This window comes from Cavia porcellus, unplaced genomic scaffold (genome assembly GCF_034190915.1).
Source record: "Cavia porcellus strain 051 isolate PalLab524CR breed Dunkin Hartley unplaced genomic scaffold, mCavPor4.1 scaffold_9, whole genome shotgun sequence".
Classification (NCBI taxonomy): Eukaryota; Metazoa; Chordata; class Mammalia; order Rodentia; family Caviidae; genus Cavia; species Cavia porcellus.
Window position 1 is genome coordinate 10,483,972 of NW_026947492.1, and position 21,431 is coordinate 10,505,402.

Consider the following 21,431-nt stretch of genomic DNA (forward strand, 5'->3'; position numbering starts at 1 on the left):
TAAGTGCCTGTCTGGCAAGCTCAAGATTGTGAGTTTGATCCCTGGTACCAAAAAAAAGAACAAAAAATCCCCTCCTCACCAGCAAAAGATCAGATCAGAAAGAAAACTGAGGCAAACCAGGCTTGACATTTTCTCTTGAGAAGGATCAAACCAGTTTGTCTCAGTGAAACCTGTCCCCCAAGTCTTAAGAACGGCAACTGACTGACCCAGTATCTTTAAACTGGTGGCAGGAGTCCCGCAGTGTATTAATGACATGTATATTTTCTAAAGAAGTACTAGATTTCATAGCAAGACCATTTTATAGCATTTCATATCAAATTCCACCAGGGGGCGCGCTAACACTACGTTTTCTTGGCACTGTGGTCTGTACTAACAAAACCACAACAGTCAAACAAGAAACACTAGTAAATTTAGCGACTAAGTTCACAGGCAACTGAAAATGTCCCATTGAAGAAGCAACATAACCTCCTCCTGTCCTCAACTTAAATTTATCATCATTTTAGCAAAACACTAATCAATGGACATAAAAGCAAAATAAAATTTAAAGCACAAAAATTGTGATCACCTAAGCAAGCCAGGATCTACGAACCAAAGCAAACTCTTACCTCCATCCGATTGTCTTGGTGGGACCTCCAAATGACGGAGGGATGACACTGGACAAAGAATCCAAAGATAATTCCCAACCTGCTACATGTCTGAAATACCAAGCTCCCTTTCTCTAAAATCAATCCATGAAGAAAGGCAGTTAAGAGTAGAAAGAACTTATTGAGAAAAAGAAAGCTTTTGTCTAAGAGAGACAGGAGGGTACCTGAAAGTGGGTTCCCTGCCGCCAACCATTTCTCAGATGAAACCACATCAGGATCTAAGAAGTCTTAGCCAAAACTACAGTCACAAAGACTTTTCCTTACATCTTTCTTTTATTGTTTTTAGCTGTTGTTGTTTGTTTTTAGCTAGCTCTAACAATAAATGTCACTTTGATGATTCTTGTGATATTTTGTAACAAATAAAAATAAATGCATTGTTGAGTCATGATGCATTTGCACTTGTAATTTTATTATATATTGCTAAGCTGCACTTTATAGGAGTTGTTCTAGAACATATTGCCAATAAAAATAAACAAAATTAAATAAATAAAGTTGGTTTTTTTGTGGTACTGGGGATCGAACTCATGACCTCAGGCTTGCCAGGCAGGCACTTATGCAACTGAGCTAAATAGCCAGCCCTATAAAATTTTAATAAATAAATAAAATTTTAAAATACACAAAATTGTCCATTACTCCATATATAGTTCAATAGTATTTTTCAAAAAATTACCCCCTAGGGGCTGGGGGTTTAGCTCAGAGGCATAAACGCCTGCCTTGCAAGTGTGTGGTCCTGAGTTCAATCCCCAGTACCGATAAAAAAAAGAAAAAGACAAAAAATAAATAAAAATTTCCCTCTGGTATTGTTGATATAGGGTATATGATAGAAGGATAAATCAGGACCTCCAAATAATATAAGGGAAATATAGCTCCCAACTATACATCCAAAATGCTGAGTTTATATTCTCTAAAATCAGGGAATGAATTTTAGGAACAATTGAGTTTAAGGAAAAATTTATTGAAAGATAGTATCTGTCTAATACATTCAGAAAGGGGCCCAGAAAGTGGGTTTCCCATCAGCCCACTTCTCGAGGGTATTTTATTGAGCAAAGCCACAGGGTGAGGGGTTCAAGGTGGGACAAAACTATAGTCAGCTAATAAGACTGCAAGTATAGTCACTTCAGCCAGGCGTGGTGGGGATTACTCCTGTAACCCCAGCACTTGGGAGGCTGAGACAGGCGGATTGTGGCAAGTTTGAGACCAGCCTGGGTTACAAAGTGAGCCCAAGACCAGCCTGAATTGCACAGCAAGACCCTGCTTCAAAACAACAAGAAAAAAAATAAGTATAGTCACTTCAGTAATGTTGATACAACGGGAAGTCACCAGGTGGGCATGAGATGGGACAAAACCATGGTGAGCCAATAAAATTACAAGTATGGTCACACAGGAAACATTGATTAAATGGGTATCAAATTGGGAAGCAAGCTCATAGCAACCAGGATTTTCCTGAAAAGAGGTTTTGCTCCTCCACCTACAGTGACTGATGGCTGTCTAGAATATTGATCACTGCTGCTCATCCCAGGGGAAGTGTGGGGTCCAGTCTTTCCTCTTTTCCCTGAATCCTGACCTTCAGTGACTATGCCTCCGGCCACTACTATCTTGTGCTCTGAGGGCCCAGCCCTGTCTGATGGCCCATAATATTTATATCAAACTTAGCTGTATGCAGTACTAGGGATGGGTCCAGGGGCCCACTGCAAGCTCATTTTTATCTTATTTTTAGAGAGGCTGGGTTTGAACTAGTGATCTCTTGCTTCAGTCTCCCAAGTAGTTGGGATTACAGGCAAGTGCCACTTCATTTACTCATGTATTCTTTTTGTTTGTGTTTGATAGGATTATTTCCAAAAGATGAAAAATATTTCCAAAAGATGAGAAGTATAAAACAAAAAGCGGCCTTTATTCTGAGAACACGGAGAGAGATGACCGGCATCCCCCACCGCTGGCATCCGATGATCTCTCTGGTGGACACATGGTGTGGGGGTATGTAAGTAGCCTCAATTTGGGGTGGAACCTAAGGCAGGCATTAGGGATGCACAGGTAGCCCATTGGCCCTAGGTTTTGAACCATAGTTAAATTCCCAGAGGCGGGAAGATGGTGTCACAGGTAAATTCCTAGGGGCAGGGGAGATAGGGGCTTCCTGCTTCCAGTTGAGGCTTTCCTCGCTACAGTGTCCTGTCTGGGCCAAAACCCTTTCATATCCCGTCTTATGATTATTATGAAAAGGGGCGAAGATTTCTCTCTTTAACTACTTCCTGCTGGCAGAGGGCGCTGCACTGGAGCCTAGGGGAGTCGACGGGATGACGGTTGATGCCCAGGTAGACACTGGTGCCAGGTGTTTTAGCCAGGACAACTTCACTGGTGAATGCACGTATGTTAGACTGGAAAAACAAAGAGACAAGATGTTATGAGGAGGCATGGCACTGTCATATTTAAGTACCCAGGTGAGGTAGAGGGAAAGGTGCCTTTGATTTAGACATATTCCACCGTAAGGCAGAATTCTGAAAATTAAACGTGGGGTTAGGAGAAGTGAAGTTATGAGAGGTGATTATTCCCTCATCTGAAAGCAGAAAAGTGAAGAGTTAGGTGTGTAAGGCTTGTCTCTGGTATGCATGCTGTTGGAGTCTGTAAGAGTCCTGCTGTAAAAATGATCATTAATAGAGCTACAAGGCCTTTGTGAGATGGAGACAGGTGGGCAACAGAAGATAGATGATCACTCAGAATGATCATATTTAGGGCTGGGAGGGCACCTGTTAGCCTGAGTGATGTGAAACCAGGATGGCAGTCTAGCAACTTTTTTTTTGTCTTTTTCATTTTTATCAGTACCAAAGATCCAACTCACAACCGCCTGCTTGCAAGGCAGGTGCTTATGCTGCTGAGCTAAATCCCCAGCCCCCAGTCTAGCAACTTTGATTACTGTTGAGGTTGCCAAGAATATCAGGTATGGGTTGCTGTAATATGGTTGTAGTCCTTGGAATGATTTGCTGCAACAGAACTTTAGCAAGTATATCAGCAGTTTCCCTGGTTGTGAGAAAGGCTTTTACATCTCCTGAAAAAGTATAAATAAAGTGAGAAGACAAAATGTATCTGTCAGCCTTGACCAGGGTTGTTTGACAAATTGGTGAATAAGAAAGGAAGGGGTGGTCTTATATCACTGAGGAGAGGTCCACCAGCGACAACAGGTGGAAGCTGTTGAGGCCTCAGTGTCTAAGTGAGCCTGCATAAACACAAGGGAGTGAAAGCATTTTAAGATTTATGACTGGGACCTGCATGAAATAGGCCGTTTGTAAATGGCATAGGTTGACCATCAAGATCCAGTCATAGAGATTGAGGACTTAATATAGCAGCCTGAAAACTCAGGAAGAACTCTGTATATATGGCCTCTATGTCCACAAATATACAGAATTGTCTTACCTGAGACTTTAGTCGAATTGGACTCTGAGACAGACACCTTTAAGGGGGCTGTTGTTGCCCTGAACCCCCTCAGTCTTCAGCAGCAATTTTTATCAGCAATGAATCTGGCAGTGTCAACATTTCCTGTGAGGGCTAGAAGTAAGGATGGCTTACCCACACTCTGGTGGCTAGGACAGCCCAGCAGCCCTGGAGTAAGGTCTCAAAGAATGCCAGGATGGGGCATTCTTGCCCAATGTCTTCTGCTGCATTTGAGCATGGTCCTTGGGGGGCCAGGCAGCTCCACCTTGTGTAGGTTTACCTGCCTCAGAACTCCAAGTGTTACAAGTGTCAAAAATATGAAAAACCATATTAAGATCTCTCTAAGGTTTGAAGGTCAAGTTTTGCCCTTTTGTTTGGGATTTGGACTACAGTAGAATTAAGTAAGTATGCAGGAGTTTAATATTGGCCTTAAGGATCAGAGAGCAGGCTTTATCTGGATGGCATATCACTTTTTTATAGGGTGACACATGGAATTAACAAAAAAAGGCTTTACTCTGTCTAAAAAGGCTTTAATGGAAACATTTTGCAGTAAAGGTTTAGAAATCTTATGAATAAATCTATCAAAACTGATCTAATACTGTCAAATTTTGAACACATTTACTTTTAAAGTTGTTATTTGCAGTAGTATTAACCAAGACAAATAAAACAAAACTTTGAAAAAAACCCTGTCTTGAAATAAAGATAGTAGTTCCCAGCAAAAAAGAATTTATAACCTTAGTTGTTAAACAAGAGATTGGTGAAGGCTTTGATTGATAAACAAGGCTGGTAAAATTATCAGGTGGCCAGTAACCTTGATTAAATGGTTTGAGAATTGTGATAAAAAAAAATAGCATCTCTTGAGCGGAGCCGAATTGTAAAAAAAAGCATAAAAGTATGCCTGAGCGGAGCCGCTGAGCTGCTGTTTTGCGGCACACCAGCAGAGCACGCCCAGCGTGGGGGTGGGGTAAGCGTCGGAACATAGCTCGCAGGGGCAGGCTGGGACTGCCCTGGAAAACGCATAAGGCTGCGGCGATGACAATGGCGCACAGGGGGAGGGAGGAGCTGGGAGGGCGCATGGGGGAGGGGCTGGGAGGTGGCCCAACACAGCGTGCGAAGCTGGAACTGCTCACGGGGCACAAGGATTAGAAAGCCAATTTAGGAACACAGCTGGGTTTTGATTAGCCTCCTGGGTCTGTTTTAAAAGTTTGTTATAGTTAGTATGCTTGTCTTGCTCTGGCACAGCTATGGGCCCAGGGTCATTATCAGCGGTGTTTACCTTATGTCTGTGATCAGCTTCTTCTTGTGCTGCTTGCCACAGCTGATTTTGTTCTTGTGAGCTGAGAGTGGTATTTAGAATCACATAAATATCCTTAAAATGTAAATCATAACAATTAGTAATAAATTTAAATTGCCTGATATAATTCTGTGGGTCGAAAGAGAAGCTACCTAATTTATGGGTAATCTGAGATAGATCAGAAAGGGAAAAAGGCACATGGATGTTAACAAGTCCCTCAGGGCCAGCTTGCTCCCGAAGTGGTAGTAGAGCCTGAGGAGAAGATTCCGGAGCAGAGGGCCATTGGGCAGCCATCCTCCAGTAGACACGTATGAGCAATCATCTGTAGAGGGCCTACAGAGCTGTTGCTGGTCACCCTGGGAAACACAGGGAGATGGCGTCTCACTGTGTGCCTTGCAGTGAGAGGATTGCTGTTGGCAGCACAATGAAGCGTCATGTGCATTGCAACAGGGCAGCTGTTACAGTTCACAAGAGGAGCCACAAGGGGGCGCTGGTTGACAGTGAGGGTCCTGGGAACATGGCAGCACCCTGTCACGTGGCCCCAAACATGGCGGCACCCTGTCATGTGGCCCCAAACATGGCGGCGCCCTGTCACCATGTGACCCTCCTGAACATGGTGGCACCATGCCACGTGGCAGAGTGTTGCAACATGGCGACTATTCCCAGTGCAAGCTGGAACAATCATGTGGTCTGCTAGAAGGACATGGCAACCGAGACCTATTATGGTGGGCAGGTGGTGAGAAAGCTGTAGCAGATAGAGAATTCTCAGGAGAACAAGAAGTTGGAGACTGCGAGGAAGCGCTAACAGAGGGATTAGAGTTGCTGGGAGAGTTATGGGTCCTGGAAGGTGGAGAGGGAGACGATTGCACAGCGGGAGGTATCTGCAATGCATTGGGACCAGGACTGCTGAGAGAATCAGGCATAGGGTGAGGGGAGAGTGGTCCGGCGGGAGGTAACGGCAGAGAACGATTTTGGGGGTAGGCAGGCAGCGGCCGGGAAAACACTGGAGGAACGTCCTCAAGCGAACCCTGAGGGCAGGATGGAAAAGTTTGCAGTGTGGTAGAGTTAGCTAAAAGTATCTCAGCAGGAGCACAAGACTTAATGAGAGACTGGCGTGTTCTCAGAACAAGAAAGGCCTGAATATAAGGGAGTTCTAATAACTTGTCGCTGGCCTGACAGAAATCATACAAATTCCTGAGAATGCAGGGGTCAAATGTTCCTTCTTTAGGCCAACGCTTGCTGATAAGAGGATAGGTTGGCCAGACCTCCTTGCAGTAAAAAGTTAATTGTTTAGTTTTTATGGTACTTTTAATTTTTAGAGTACATAAATTAGAAATTAGGCATTGTAAAGGCATATTTTGGGAGTTAGAAAATACGTTTCCCATGACTGATTCAGGCAAGAAATAAGCCAGTGGTCCAGAACAAGCCGTCACTCGTTTGTGGCACCACACAGCAGCTACGGTTCCAAAAACTCGTACATTCCAGTCGTCACTGAGAGATTTACGAGTGGAGCCCACATGGGGTCAGTAACAGTTTTGCCCGTGAAAGCACGAGGCTTTAAGTGAAGTGAGGCAGTCCTTTCAGTGTGGGCAGTCCAAAAATCTCTGCTTTGGGCTATCCGAACCCAAAGAATGTGAGAGATTTTATAGAGTGCGGACACAGGTTAGCCCAGAAAGAACCCTGCCCTGGGCTGTCCTAAGGACGTGAAAATGCACAGACCCATGCGAACGGGGAGAACAGTCGACTGGAGCTGCCCAGTACCAAAAGTTCCCCAGGGAATGCCCACCTGAAATCTATCTGGCTGATGGTGAGTGCAGGCGGCTGGCAACAAGGACGTCTCGGGAGAGGAAAAAGCACGGAATTAATCCAGGATGTTATCAGCCAGGGACTCAACTGGGTGTGTTCCAGGAGTCAATCACCTGCTGACCGAGTCACTGCACCAAATGATAGGATTATTTCTAAAAGATGAAAAATATTTCCAAAAGATGAGAAGTATCAAACAAAAAGCAGCCTTTATTCTGAGAACACGGAGAGAGATGACCAGCACCCCCACTGCTGGCATCCAGCGAACTCTCTGGCAGACACATGGCATGCGGGTATGTAAGTAGCCTCGGTTTGGGGTGGAACCTAAGGCGGGCATTAGGGATGCACAGGTAGCCCATTGGCCCTAGGTTTTGCACCATAGGTAAATTCCCAGGGGCGGAAAGATGGCGTCACAGGTAAATTCCTAGGGGCGGGGGAGATAGGGGCTTCCTGCTTCCGGTTGAGGCTTTCCTGGCTACAGTGTCCTGTCTGGGCCAAAACCCTTTCAATGTTGTTTTTACTTTGTTTTTAAGACAGAGTCTCACTATAAAGACCCTGGCCTCAAACTCACTGTGGAGTCTCAGCTGTCCTCACCTCAACCTCCCAAATGCTAGGATTACAGGCATGTACCCCCAAGCCCAGGCTGTGTTCTTAAATTTTAAAGCTGAAACAATCTTGGGCTGAGGATTTAGTTTAGTGGTATAAGCACCTGCCTGACAAGCGTGAGGTCATGTGTTTGATCCCTGGTACCAAAATAAAATAAAAATGTTTTTAAATAGAATTTTTAAAAATCTGTACCAATCTATGGGACTGGAGATTTAGCTCAGCGGCATAAGCGCCTGCCTTGCAAGCAGGCAGTCATGAGTTTGATCCCTGGTACCGATAAAAACGAAAAAGACAAAAAAAAATAAGCAAAAAGTCTGTACCAATCTAAGTGGGTGTTTTGTTTTTTCAGTGCCAGGTATCAAACTCATGACCTCATACTCACCATGCAGGTGCTTATGCCACTGAGCTAAATCTCTAGCCCGCCAACCTAAGTTAAAATGGCATCCCAGTGTGTTTTTTATATTTTTCTTTTTAAATCTTGCAGTGGACCATTTGTTTTAGCTTCTCATGAAATGCAGGTATGTTGGGGAATTTGTTTGTTTTGTTTTTCCTTATTGACTTGCTCTAGCCCCTTACATATTTGAGCAACTAGATGTATTTTTCTGATTTTTTTATGTTTGGTTTTTCATTTTGTTCATGGTTGATTTTGCATGCATATTTTTCAAATATATGCCTGTAGCAGAATTTACTGGTCTTATCTGTTTCACATTTAGAAACACCCTCCCTAATTTAAAGATTAATCTCTTTTTAATGATTAATCTTTTTTTAAAAATTTCTCTCATTAACCATTAGCATTCTCTTGATTTCATTTTATACATTTCAGTCTTTGATCTTTCATGAATTAATTTTAATGTAAGGTCTAACAGACTAATTGGGGGGGGAACGGTACTGGGAATTGAACTCGGGACCTCACACTTGCCAAGCAGATGCTGCACCACTGAGCTATATCCCCCACCTTTGACCAGCTTTCTAAACAAGATGGTCTGCTGAGTGTAGCGGTGCACTCCTGTAATCCCAGCACTTGGGAGGCTGAGGCAGGAGAACTGTTTGTAAGTTTGAGACCAGCCTGGGCTACAAAGTGAGCCCAAGGTCAGCATGGACTGCTTAGAGAGATCCTGTCTCAAAAATAAAAATAAAATGAAATAAACAAGATGGTTGCCCAGCTATTCCAGAAATATTTATTGAATGATGTGTGTGTGTGTGTGTGTGTGTGTGTGTGTGTACACGCATGTACACGCACTGAGTACTGAAGCCAGTGTGACAGGCAGCTGAGTTAGTAAGAAATATTACAGGAAGTCAGACTGGGCTGGGACCTCAAAGAGGCCAATACAGAAGGCCAGATATCTTGCAACATTGGAAGAGACAGACACGTCCTGCTGTGGGCCAGGTCTCAAGACAAGATACAAAACAAATGCAACCACACCCTAAAAATAAACATCAGGGATTGATATTCTAAATAGTTATGGATCACCTTGAGGAAGCCAGAAGTCACCATCCCAACGCCCTACAGAAAGCCACTGCTCTTTAAGCATGCCCGCTTGCTAAATGACTGGATTCCCCATTTGTCCCTGATGTGGTCAATTTTACCTGAACAATTAATCATATTGATTGACTATATTTCCGTCCCCCCTCACGCTCACTTGCCTTATGAGTTCCCAGTTTTCCTCACCTTGGACCCATCTCACCTCATGGTTTTGCTCTAATAAAAGTCCCTAGAAAAGACAGAGTCTTTGGCAACCCCCTCAGGACCTCTTCTGTCTCTCTCCCAGACAGAAGCTTTCTTTCTCTCAACAAATATACTCTGTTCCTAAAATTCATTCTTTGATTTTAGGGAACACAAAATTGTACCAGACATGGGGTTGGGAGTTTATCCCATATATCACCAGGACCAAATGCACGTTAGGCAAATTCTCAGCCACCAAGCTACACCCTCAACCACTCTGTTAATCTTCAATGCTGTCATCACTCCACTCTAAACAGATTATGTTTCAGGAAAATTTTATGGTTTGTGTCTAGATGTTTTCCCAAAGCCTCATGAAGTCATAGGGCTTTTTGGAGGTAGCTGGATCTAGAGTGATTGATTCATAGAGCAATTTTGGGATTAAGCACGCTGGGATTAAGGGTGTGGTGAGCGCTACACCTGCCCTAAGGGTGGTAGCCTGCATACAACATAAGGGACAGAAAGGCACTCTTTCTGTGTGTTATCTGTCTCTCTCTTGAGACCTTGTTCAGTGAAATAAATCAGACACACAATTTAAATATTACATGGTTTCTTTCATATGAGAAACCCAGAGTAAAAAGAGAGCAAAATAAAAGATAGGTAATTGGAAGTAGGATGATCATTCTCAAAAAGGAAGAAGACTAAGATGGAAGGAGAAAAAGGGAGGGATAGGGGTTGAAAACAAAGGAATTGGGTCTGTTGTGTACATGCATTGCCTGTACAGAAGGAATGTAAACATTATGTATTGCAAACTACAAAGCAAAGGGAAAGGAATCAAGACAAGGGGACGATGGAGGAGTTAAGATATGTTATGGAAAGGCACCAACTTCCCACAGGAATGTAAACGTGAACTACACATATGTACTGATAAACTAGCACACTGCCTGGCACATAACAGGTACTCAAAACTTTTACTTGTTACCACTGGTTTTGTTACTGCTTAGAAATAGTTTTGTGTGTGTGTTTTGTCTGGTTTTTTTTTTTTTTTTCAGAAATATTTCTTAAAAATCTTATGAAAAGAGGCTGCGTGTAGTGGTACACGCCTGTAATTTCGACACTTGGGAAGCTGAGGCATAATTCAAGGCCAGGTCTACAAAATGATATTCAAGGCCTGCCCACACATTGAAACTGTCTCAAAAAGATGAAAATTTAAAAATAAAATCTATAAAAAGTAACAGAAACAGCTTCAGAAATGGACAGACCTGCAAAAAAGTTAAAACTCAGAAGGCCACAGAGGTCGCTAGCGGAGCTGGGGCTCAAAAAGTTGTACCTCCACTCCAAACATATTTCCAACGTCCAAACCACTCTAGCCTCCCACCCAATCGCCTACCGCTATCTGGATCCCAAAGCCACTTCCGCTCCGCCCCCAGCCGACTGCTGCTAACTTGCGCATGCGCCTTGCCGGTGTTTGCCTGCTATTTGCTCCTCAGGTTGCTCACAGCCTGCTTCCGGCGCAGAGGTGAGAGTCTACCAGCCCTGCCGCTGAGTGATGACGTCAGCTCCGGTTGCCGTGCTGAGTCGGAAGTGGGAACCCTTTGGCCCCTGAGACTGTCGTGTCGTCGCTGCTGGCCCTTCAGGCCCTGGTAAGAGAGGAGGTAGTCTGAGGAAAGAGGATTGTTGAGTCGGAAGTGGGGATTTTTCTCCTAATCGAATGTCAGTCCAGTCCTCTGCACACTTGCCTCCTCCGAATTCGTTCTCCTGTGCTTTCCTGACAGAGACCCTCTCCTTCACGAATTTCGACCCTGCCTGATTTGGAAACCCTTACAAGTACTCCAGTTTCTCGTGTCTACATTTGTCTTCCCCGCTTGCCTGTGTTCCTTCAGAAAAAGGCTAGAATACTGACCTTACCTTTTGACTTCCTTGCTTTTAACTTGAATCGAGGAGGTGCGTCTCCCTCCTTCCCACGGATCCTTATGGAATCTGGGCGCACTGAAATATACAGAGTAGACGACAGGTAGCTAGGTGCCAGGAAGTTAAATTATGCATAGTAATCAAACCAGTTGAGTGTATATGGCAAGATGTTGACATTTCTTGAGCCAAGTAATGGGCTCATCACTCATAACTCTTGGCTGTCTGCATCATGTTCTTAAATTTATAAGACACTTTTAAAATTCAGTGACTGCAATTCAAGAGCTTAAATTTAATGAGTGTTTCCCTAGGGGTCCGTTTCTTGCTCCCAGAGCAAGAGTGTCTGTTGTCACTGACCTTGACCATTTTGATCCCCCAGGGGCACCCATCTGAGATAAAATGAGACACAAGAAAGAATGCTGCCTGCTTTTTTAACTTGATGAAGTCCTAGATGTATTGAAAGGATTTGTTGCTGCCTTTGCATGGCCTGAACGTGTTACTGGGTGAAATATGTTACACTGAAAGCATTTTTAAAATGCCTGTCTTAATTTGATGCATGTATTACCAGGACAGACACCTTATAGAGTGTGATTGAATACAGCTTGGTATACTTTATTTATTTATTTACATGTATGTGTGTGTAATACTGGAGACTGAGCACAAAATCTTACGTGTGCTAGTGCTGTTACTGAGATACGCACAGAGCTTGATTTTAACAATGCCAGTTTTACAGGTTTTCAAAAAAATTTTTTTTTCAGATGGGGTCTTTCTATGTAGTTCAGGCAAGCCATTAACTCAGGCTGGCCTTGAATTTGTTGGCAATCCTGTTGCCTAGGCCTCTTGAGTTCTGGAATCACAGGTGTGCACTACCTCACACAGCTAACATTTCTATCTTAAAACACTGACAGGTCTGATGTTAAAATATTTGCTCGAAAAAGCTGACAGTGGCCTTTAAAAATTAGCAGTATTATTCATAGGCAAAAACTTACATCAGGAAACAATGAGAGAATTTTGTAGGGCCAGATATAGACAGCGCTTTACAGACATTTGCCCTGGCAGTGGGTATACAGTTGTTTTGAAGGAGGACTTTTTTTTTTTAATCCAACCCAAAAAAGTCTTAAGGATTGGTGGTTGTACCATCCCAAAGACTGTTAAAAGGATAGGGTTATATCTGCATTACAGTTGAAATGAAGAAGCTTTTTTGTTTTTTGAGACAAGTTTTCACTATGTAGTTCAGGCTGGCTTTGAACTCACTATGTAGCCCAAACTGGCTTGAAATTGACAATGATCATCTTGCCTGAGTTCCCTGAATGCTGGGATTACAGTTGTGCACTACCACACCCAGCTGAAGAGATTTAAAATAAGACATTGTGCTCTTGCAGTGCACAATCATTTATCTATGTTTGCCAGGGGCCAGGGTTCAGGGTAGGGGAGGGCTTGTTTTATTGACATACAGCACAGCATGCTAATGGGGTACACCACTGACTTCATTTGTACTTAGTTATGTTGGTCAGTATAAGAGGATGCGTTTGGAGTTCACCTTTCTTCAGTGGAATATTGGTTTTAAGTAAAGTTAAATGTTTCATCTGCTAATTGGTTGCCTATGAAATCACATTCAATGTTATTAAAAGCTTTTACCATTTAAAAAAAAAAAAGACATCGTGCTGGACATGGTGGCACATGCCTGTAATCCTAGCTCAAAAGAGGATCACTGCAAGTTCAGGACCATCTGGGCAGCATAGCACATTCAAAGCCAACCTGAATTACATAGTATGGCCCTGTCTCCAAAAAGAAAAAGGAAAAAAAAAAAAAGAACACTGCTAGCCAGGTTTGATGGTTATACCTGTAATTCTAGCATTGCATGTGTGCCTCCATATAATCGTAGCATATGAGTGACTAAGATAGGAATATCGCCTTGAGTTTGAGAACAACATAGGCTATACTAGTGAGTTCAGGGCCAGCCTGACCTACATATCAAAACCCTGGCTTTAAACAAAACAAAACATGTAATCTTAGTACTCTGAGAAGCTGCAACAGGAGAATCACAAGTTCAAGTTCAACATGGACAATTTAGTGAGACCCTGTCTCAGGATTTAAAAAGGACTGGAATTAGCACAGTGCAATGGCCCTGGTTCAGTACTCAGTACTAAAAATAAATAATGAAAAGGACATTGCTGAATACTAAACAAAATATCAAAGTTCCATTTTCTTCTTCTTATTTTGTACCAAGGGATCAGACTCACCACATAGTGTTTGCCAGGCAGGCACTTAAAGCACTGAGCCTGCTTAAACCCTGGCCCCATTTTATTATTTCTTTTAAGAATAGGTGATATCTAGGTACTCTTACTTATATATGTAACTTAATTGAATAAACCTAAGCTGGCATCTCTGTATATGTTCTCATTAAGTGATCAGTCCTCGTATTATTACATAGTTGAGGTTTAGGTTTGTTTGTTTGTTTGAGACAGGGTCTCACTTTGTAGTATAAGCTGTCCTTAAACTCACTTTGTAGCATCAGTTGATCTCAAATTCAGGGCAGTCCTCCTGCCTCAGCCTCCCAAGTACTAGAATTACACAGATGCCTCACCGCACCTGGCCTGAGCCTTTTATTTTTCATGAAGAGTTTGTGTGTGTATTTTTTTTTAATCGGTACCGGGGATCAAACTCACAGTGGCGCACTTACAAGGCAGATGCTTATGCTGCTGAGCTAAATCTCCAGCCACTGTGTATTGAGTTTAGTAAAGTCTTTGTGTTTTTAACAGACATTTGAGATGACAACAGATTGAATTCCATTCTATAGTCAACACACACTTTAGATTCCAAGGAACAGTGGTGTCTCACCTGGTGGTCTTACCTTTAACTACATCCCAAGGCATGTGGGATGTAGCCCCTACCTTCGAGTAAGATCATGGATAATGCTACTGGTTATAAGAGAGGGGTAATATATATATATATATATATATTATAGAAAATTGTAAACCCCAGTAAAAATACAGATAAAATATAATAAGTTAGCTTCTTTGCCTAGTGGTATAATAACAATATTACAGAAGAAAGAAATAATATCACCTATGATAATAAATCTTATGTCTCTTGATAATCTTAAGAGTCTGTCAAGTATACTATATACATGAGTTTCATCTTTCTCTGCGTATGTGGTGCAGGTGATGTATTTCTTGGTAATCATCTGGACTCTTCAGTTGTGTTTTTAAAAATTCAAACTGATTTATGCAATTGAAGGGGGTACTTACTGACTTCTATAACTGAAAAGTCTGAAAGACTTTTTCTATCCCATCTTTCACTCTTTTTTTTTTTCCCCTGTGTGTTAGCTTAGTGTCAAGGTAGACTTTTTCTAGATGGTGCAGAACTCGAGCTTTATAGCTTACCAACCTACCAAACCAATTAGACAAAAAGAATTCCCTTTTCTGTAAGCTCAGCTAAAATCCTGAAGCTAGTGTTCACTGACTCCGGTAGGCCATGCTAGTATCTTGTGTCCAATCTTGAGTTGGCCAGAAAATACTATTTTCTTGCAAAAGACCCGATTCATATGCCTATTCCTGGACCTGGTGGGTGAGCTGAACCCTTTCTGAATACATAGAATTAATTTATGAAACTAATACCCAGAAGAAAAATTGAGCATGTCATGCTGAAAAAAGAGGATGGCATTTTGGAGACAAAAAATAAGAGCTCATTACACTTTTTGCATTCCTCTGGAATTCATGGTACCTCAGGATTAGAGAAATGGTGGTAATCAAGTAACAGACAATTCAGGGTGTCTCCAAATGAATTAGAGATGATGATTAAGCTTGCATAATGATTACAGTCTTCTTAAGGTTCCTCGTCAGTTCCAAAACTAACTCTGATATTTTTTCTGCAATTAAGCTTGACTAAATTAGACATAGCAAAAAATAAAATAGAGCAAGATCTAACAGTTCAGTCTGTTGAAGCCCCTTCCGTGCTGAGAAGGATACCAGGCTTTGTACCTAAGTTGTTACAGTTAATTAGCCCTTAGCTCTTATGCAGAAAAACGGCACACGTGGAGCAGCTGGTGGAGATGCCTGAAAATTATTAAGCATTATAAACTCTTCATGCTGTGAAGATGAACTTTTTTATTAAGGGTAATTTTTTTATTTGCATTAGTTTTTAAAATACAATTCCATAAAGAATCTTACCTTATAAACTAAATGTAGGCCACATGGTCTTTTTCTTTTCTTTTTTAAACCCCTGTTCATACTCTTTCTAAGGCCCTATAGCAGTTCAGGATCCTCCTAAGCAGAATGTTCTTGCTCTGTGTCTCTGCAGACCCTTTTCAGGGTTGAATTTTTATCCTGTAGCCTTAGTCTTTTACAAAGGGAAGAAAGCCTTTCCAGGAGCTTTTCTCATCCCATTGTACCACTGAGTTCACTGGACTTTGAATGAAGTGTAAGAGTCAAATGCAGGCTCTGACAGCTTCTAAATATCTTTCAAGTATGTATCTGTCACTGGGTTACACATTATGCTTAACAGTTGGAATTGATATTCTTTGGGGTTATGTTAAATCAAGAAATGGGGTTATTCTTTGGGGTTATGTTAAATGAAGAAATTTTTATTTCTTCAGTATTGTAAGAAATCAGAAATTTACATGTAAAATTAAGTAAAGACTTCAGATTTTAGTTGAACAAATGTCAATAGTTTTAAGTCTATAAATATAGATTGCCGGGTGTAATGGCACACTCCTGTAATCCCAGCACTTGGGAGGTTGAGGCAGGTGGATCATTCCTTTTCGAGACCAGCCTGGGCTACAAAGTGAGCCCAAGGCCAGCCTGAACCACACAGTGAGACCCTGCCTCAAAAAGACAAGAGAGAGAGAGAGAGAATGAAAGAGTTTGCTTAATATACATTAAAGATCCAGAATATACAGCTGATCAGGTTCCAGCTCTGATTTACCATTCCAAATCTGTGCGTTTCTATATGGTGAGGAATTCCTAGCTTCAACCCTAAGTCATAGGAGTCTTGAGTCAGTACCACTTTGTCCTCCCCACAGTGAATGAGAACTAGGTTGGCAGCTTGGAGACTTATGTGAAATCCATAGTTCTTGGCTTATTTCCTAAGTGCCTTGTCATCCTTATAATTATTAAGGAATTCTCTCTTTGTCAGTAATTTCTTTTCTTTGTTTTCTTTCTTGCTTGCTTTCTTTTTTTGAGACAGGGTCTTACTCTGTCATTCAGGTTGGCCTTGGTCTCACTGTGTGGCCTAGTGTGTTCTTGAACTTGTGGCAGTCCTCTGACTGCTGGGATGACAGGCATGCGCTATCACACCCAGTATTAGTAATTCTGTTTACCCTGTTTTCTTTTTCTCTTTTCTCTCTCTCTCTCTCTCTCTCTCTCTCTTTTTTTTTTTTTTTTTTTTTTTGTACCGGGGATAGGAACATAGCAACAGATAAATGCATTCAGTTTGAGCATGATTTAGGTATTTTGGTTTTAGCTGTCCCCAAGTCAGGCCATCATGGCCAGTTGGTAGGTTTGTAACCATCTTGCCAAAAATCTTTGAGTTTTGAAACTGGATTTGGCAAATGTTAACCCAAAGTCTCAAATGTGTTGTGTTAAGTGGTGGGAAAAGAAACAAGCGTGGGTACATTACAGCTGTTGTGTTACCTGCTCTTCTAATACCTGCCCTTTGCACAGCCCCACCCCTAGGTCTGGATGGAGGATACCTTAAAGTGAAATGACAGACCAGGAAAATAACAACAACATCTCAAGTAACCCCTTTGCTGCTCTTTTTGGCTCCCTGGCTGATGCCAAACAGTTTGCAGCAATCCAAAAAGAGCAGCTGAAGCAGCAATCTGGTAAGTAGGGGAGCCAGGAGCAGCAGATGACATGGCCTTGGCATGGGGTCTTTCCCAAGTAAGTATTGTTCAGGTACCTAATTACAATTGGAATTTAAGTATGGAGCCGAATTTGGTTTTTGTTTGTTTGGGCCAAGAGCCTTTTTGTTTGCTTGGTGGTGGCAGTAGTTTCTGTTTGCGGGCCTTCCCCCTCCCGTCTTCTCACTTGCATGAAAAGAAGCCAGATAACAGGTGGTTCCATAGGAACAGATGTCCATTGCGATCCCAAAGCTGTCGTCACATGATCACCCAGTAAAGCTTTTAAAACGAATCTTTAACCTAGGAAACCAAGGTAGTGAGTGAAGGTGTGGAAACAAGTTATACGCACATGTAAAAGAAAGAGCTATAAACATTTTTTGAGCTGTAGAAAAAAGACATTCGTCTTAAATTTAGCCCTTAAGAAGGCTCGCAAGTGGAGTGCTGCTTCCATTCTGTTGAGTGACCTCAACTGTAGCTTACTGCTGCTAGGACAGACTTCTAAGAAAAATCTACTATTTAGCTTTGAAGTGAAAAAAAATCAAAACCATCTCTCAGCTAACCAGAAAACAAGGTTTTTCTCAGTCAGGACCAGATTTAAGATCTAGCCCAACTTCTTCTAGCAGAAGGCATAGACCACAAGACTGACGATATTTTTCTAATGTATTAACATTTGCATTCTTTCAAAGAAGAATGTGTTCTCCTTTTTCCTCCTTCCCAAAAAGAACAAGTGTTTTTCTTTTAAGAAAAGGAGACATAAGCACCTGCCTGGCAAATGTGAGTTCATGATTCAATCCTTGGAACCCCAAAAAGAAAGGAAGAAATGTATAAATTTTCCCTTTATTTAAAAAAAATAAAAGTTAAGGTACATAGGTGAATTGTGGTTTTTCTTTGTGATTAGGATTGAATACAAATTGTTAAAGTCAAAACAGATTAAAGAAAAAAGAAAAATCAAGGCAGATGAGCAGGAGGCAGAGTAACAGATAGAGCATGGCACGGATTAAGTGCAGTGCTGACTTTTCAACACGCTGTAAACAGGCCGACTGGAGCAGCAGGTCACGGGCACCAGGCAGTGGGAACGAGGCTGGCACATGCCCTTCTGTTGCTCCTTTGGCACCTCATCATCGTACTTTGTTGACACTGAGTTTGTCATGCTACAAGTCCAACCTGTCTGCCGCCAGAATTACTCTGCCAAAACCTTTGCCTCCTGTATTGAGCTTCACTTTCATGAAACTCCCTATACTGAAGCAACTCTCACTTCTGAGAGTTTTTCCAGGACTTTAAGAAGAACCAGTCTGATAAGAAAAGCAGTTTTAGGCTCATGCAAGATTTTCAATCAATAATATTGCTTTTGTTTATGGTACTGGAAATTGGATCCAGGGCCTCATACATGCTAAATAAGGGCTCTACCCCTGAATTACAATTATAGCATGTGGCATGCCTTTTTTTTTGTGGGGTTTTTGTTTTGTTTTTTGTTTTTGCAGTACTAGAGATTGAACCTAGGGCCTTTGCACTGAGCTACAATCCCAGCTTTTTTGTTCCTTTTTAGAGACAGCATTACATTAATCTCTAAACTACCCTAGTTGGGTTAGAACTTGAAATCCTGACCTGGCCTCCCCATGTGTTGGAATTATAGGCATGCACCATCATTCCAGGTCATAGCACTATATTTATAGCCTTTTACATTCTGAGAGGCACTCTTAAGTTGTTTTATAGAAAATTAAAGGGATTCAGCTAATGAGAAAGCAGGGGGGGAAGATATGACAAACAATTTGTATATAATCAAATGATGAAAAAAAATCTGTTTTGACTAATCATTAGAGAAATGGCAATCAAAACAATAAACCAGTCAGTTTTGTGTTTGTTTGGTACCAGGAATCAATCTCAGAACCTTCTGCTTTCCAGGCAGACACTGTGCTGCTAAGCTATATCCCTGGCCCCAACCAGTCATTTTTTTACCTGTGAAATTTTTGAAAATTTAAACACATACTCTCATATACTAGTGGGTAGGCATGTTAGAGCAATTTGTCTCAAAGGCAAATTGTTAGTACGTTAACTTTTTTAGTGTTCAAGCTCTGAACCAGTAACTCTACACCTGTGAATTAATCCTAGAAAAATGCTCTTGCAAACAAAGACACAAGAAATGTATCATGTTATTTTTTGTTGTTGCTGGTACTAGGAATCGAATTCACGACCTGGTGCTTGCCAGGCATGTGCAGTGTTATTTAAAATCACAAAAAGTTGGAAACATCCCTGATATTCATCAGTTGACTAAACTTGGAGTTTAAGTAACTACATAAATGGTAGTGCATGCAGAACGTGCGACGAAATGCAGCTCTTCAGAGGAATGAAATAGGCTTCTGTGACCTACTAGGGAAAGGTATTGGTGCCGAGGAAGTCTTTGGTCCTCCAAGCAAATTAAACAAAGCTGAGATCCCATCTCACCCCAGTAAGAATGGCTGTCATCCAGAAATCAACCACTAACAAAGCTGCAGGCCCTATAGGGAAAAAGTCACCCTTCACCCTATAGGCTGGTGCAACCACTGTAGAAATCACTGTGGAGATTCCTCAAAAACCCATTTCACCCATTCTACCTCTGGGTATTTTCCCAGAAAAGTTAAAAGCATCATACCACAGTGATATATGTGCACCCATGTTTACAGCAGCACAATTTGTAACAGAAGGAAACAACCCAAATGCCATCAGTCAAGGAATGAATTTTTAAAAAAGTGGTTGGGGCTGGAGATTTAGCTCAGCGGCATAAGTGCCTGCCTTGCAAGCAGGCAGTCGTGAGTTCGATCCCCGGTATCGATAAAAAGGAAAAAGACAAAGACAAAAAAAAAAAAAAAAATAGGAAAAAAAGCCAGCAATTGAAAGGTGTTGTGTATAATATGATCCTCTCTCCTTTTTAATGAAAAATTGTGGTAATGAACATTGGTACCAGAACTTAGGGCAGTGGAGATCTGGAGCATTGTCTGGTTCTCTGTAGGAAATTAGTTCAAAGGAGACTTTCTATGTTTTCCTTTACAGTTTGGAATTATGAAGATAAATGTGTTCCCAGGAAAAAGCCATACATTTAAAATGATTATAGGCATTTTGACCTATTAAGCAATTCCTCATTCACTAGGATTTGGTAGGCAAAGTAACGTAGTAAAATCACAGGTATAAATAATGACGCTTTGCTTAATGCAGTGTGGTAAGATTTATGGCAAGGGGGCTGGGGATGTGGCTCAGTGGTAGAGTTCTTGCCCTGCATGCACAAGGTCCTCGGTTCAATCCCCAGCATCACCAAAGCAAAAAAGAAAGGAAAGATTTATAGCGAGGGATTTCAGAACCTATACTTACCTTGCCTTACTTGAGATGTTTACTAATTAGGTGATTAACTTGTTTCACATCCAAAATTATCTTCGTCTTAGTTACATATATCACTCTTGGTAGTATACTTGTTTCTCTTTAGGGTACAATGTTTAATAGCATACATGTCCCAACAGATGAACTCCCAGCAAGCCCAGATGACTCCGATAATAGTGTGTCAGAGAGCCTGGACGAATTTGATTACTCTGTGGCTGAGATCAGCCGTTCATTCCGGTCACAGCAAGAAATATGTGAGCAACTCAACATCAATCACATGATCCAAAGAATCTTCCTCATCACACTGGACAACAGTGAGTTATAGACTCAAACAATTGTTATTCTGCCTTCCTACTTGGGCTTGGGCTAGAAAGTCCTTTGGCTGGTAGAAACTTCTTGCATCTAATGACTAAACAAATGCACAATACTCCCCAGAACACAGGTTTTCTGTTTTAGAAAGCTTTTGTTGTGACCTAAAGAACAGTGTTTAAACTGATCTTTCTTTCCTGTTTCGCTACTGTCCAGGCCAGATAGCTACTTGTCTTTACTACCTTGAAAAGGAAATAAGAATGATAGCCAGGTCCATTTTCTTCCAATATAGAATCCCTGAGAGGAGCCCATGTTTTGTCGGAAGAGTAAAAGAGAGGGATTTCAATCTGTAGATAAATATATTGTCTATCAAGATCATTCTGGTATTACTCAGGATAATCTTAGAGGTCAAAACAAATGATGTAAAGGTTAATTGTAAAACAAGGAGCATTATTCTTTTTTTTTTTTTTTTGTCTTTTTGTCGGTACCGGGGATCAAACTCACAACCACACACTTGCAAGGCAGGTGCTTACACCACTGAGCTAAATCCCCAGCCCCAAAGAGCATTATCTTAACCTGCCAGATTAAAACCTT

The 21,431-nt window shown here is 41.6% G+C and overlaps 1 protein-coding gene across 1 annotated transcript in view; it reads left to right on the forward strand.

Annotated features, from left to right (window-relative positions):
• The first annotated feature begins 10,916 nt into the window (after positions 1–10,916).
• The window catches only part of Ube4a (ubiquitination factor E4A), a 36,850-nt gene continuing 26,335 nt past the window's right edge, over positions 10,917–21,431 (forward strand). The window contains exons 1-3 of the mRNA XM_003472798.5: positions 10,917–11,073; positions 17,002–17,162; positions 20,669–20,842. Of these exons, the coding sequence (XP_003472846.1) occupies positions 17,042–17,162; positions 20,669–20,842 (295 nt within the window). The 5' untranslated portion in view covers positions 10,917–11,073; positions 17,002–17,041. The remainder of the gene's footprint in view (positions 11,074–17,001; positions 17,163–20,668; positions 20,843–21,431) is intronic.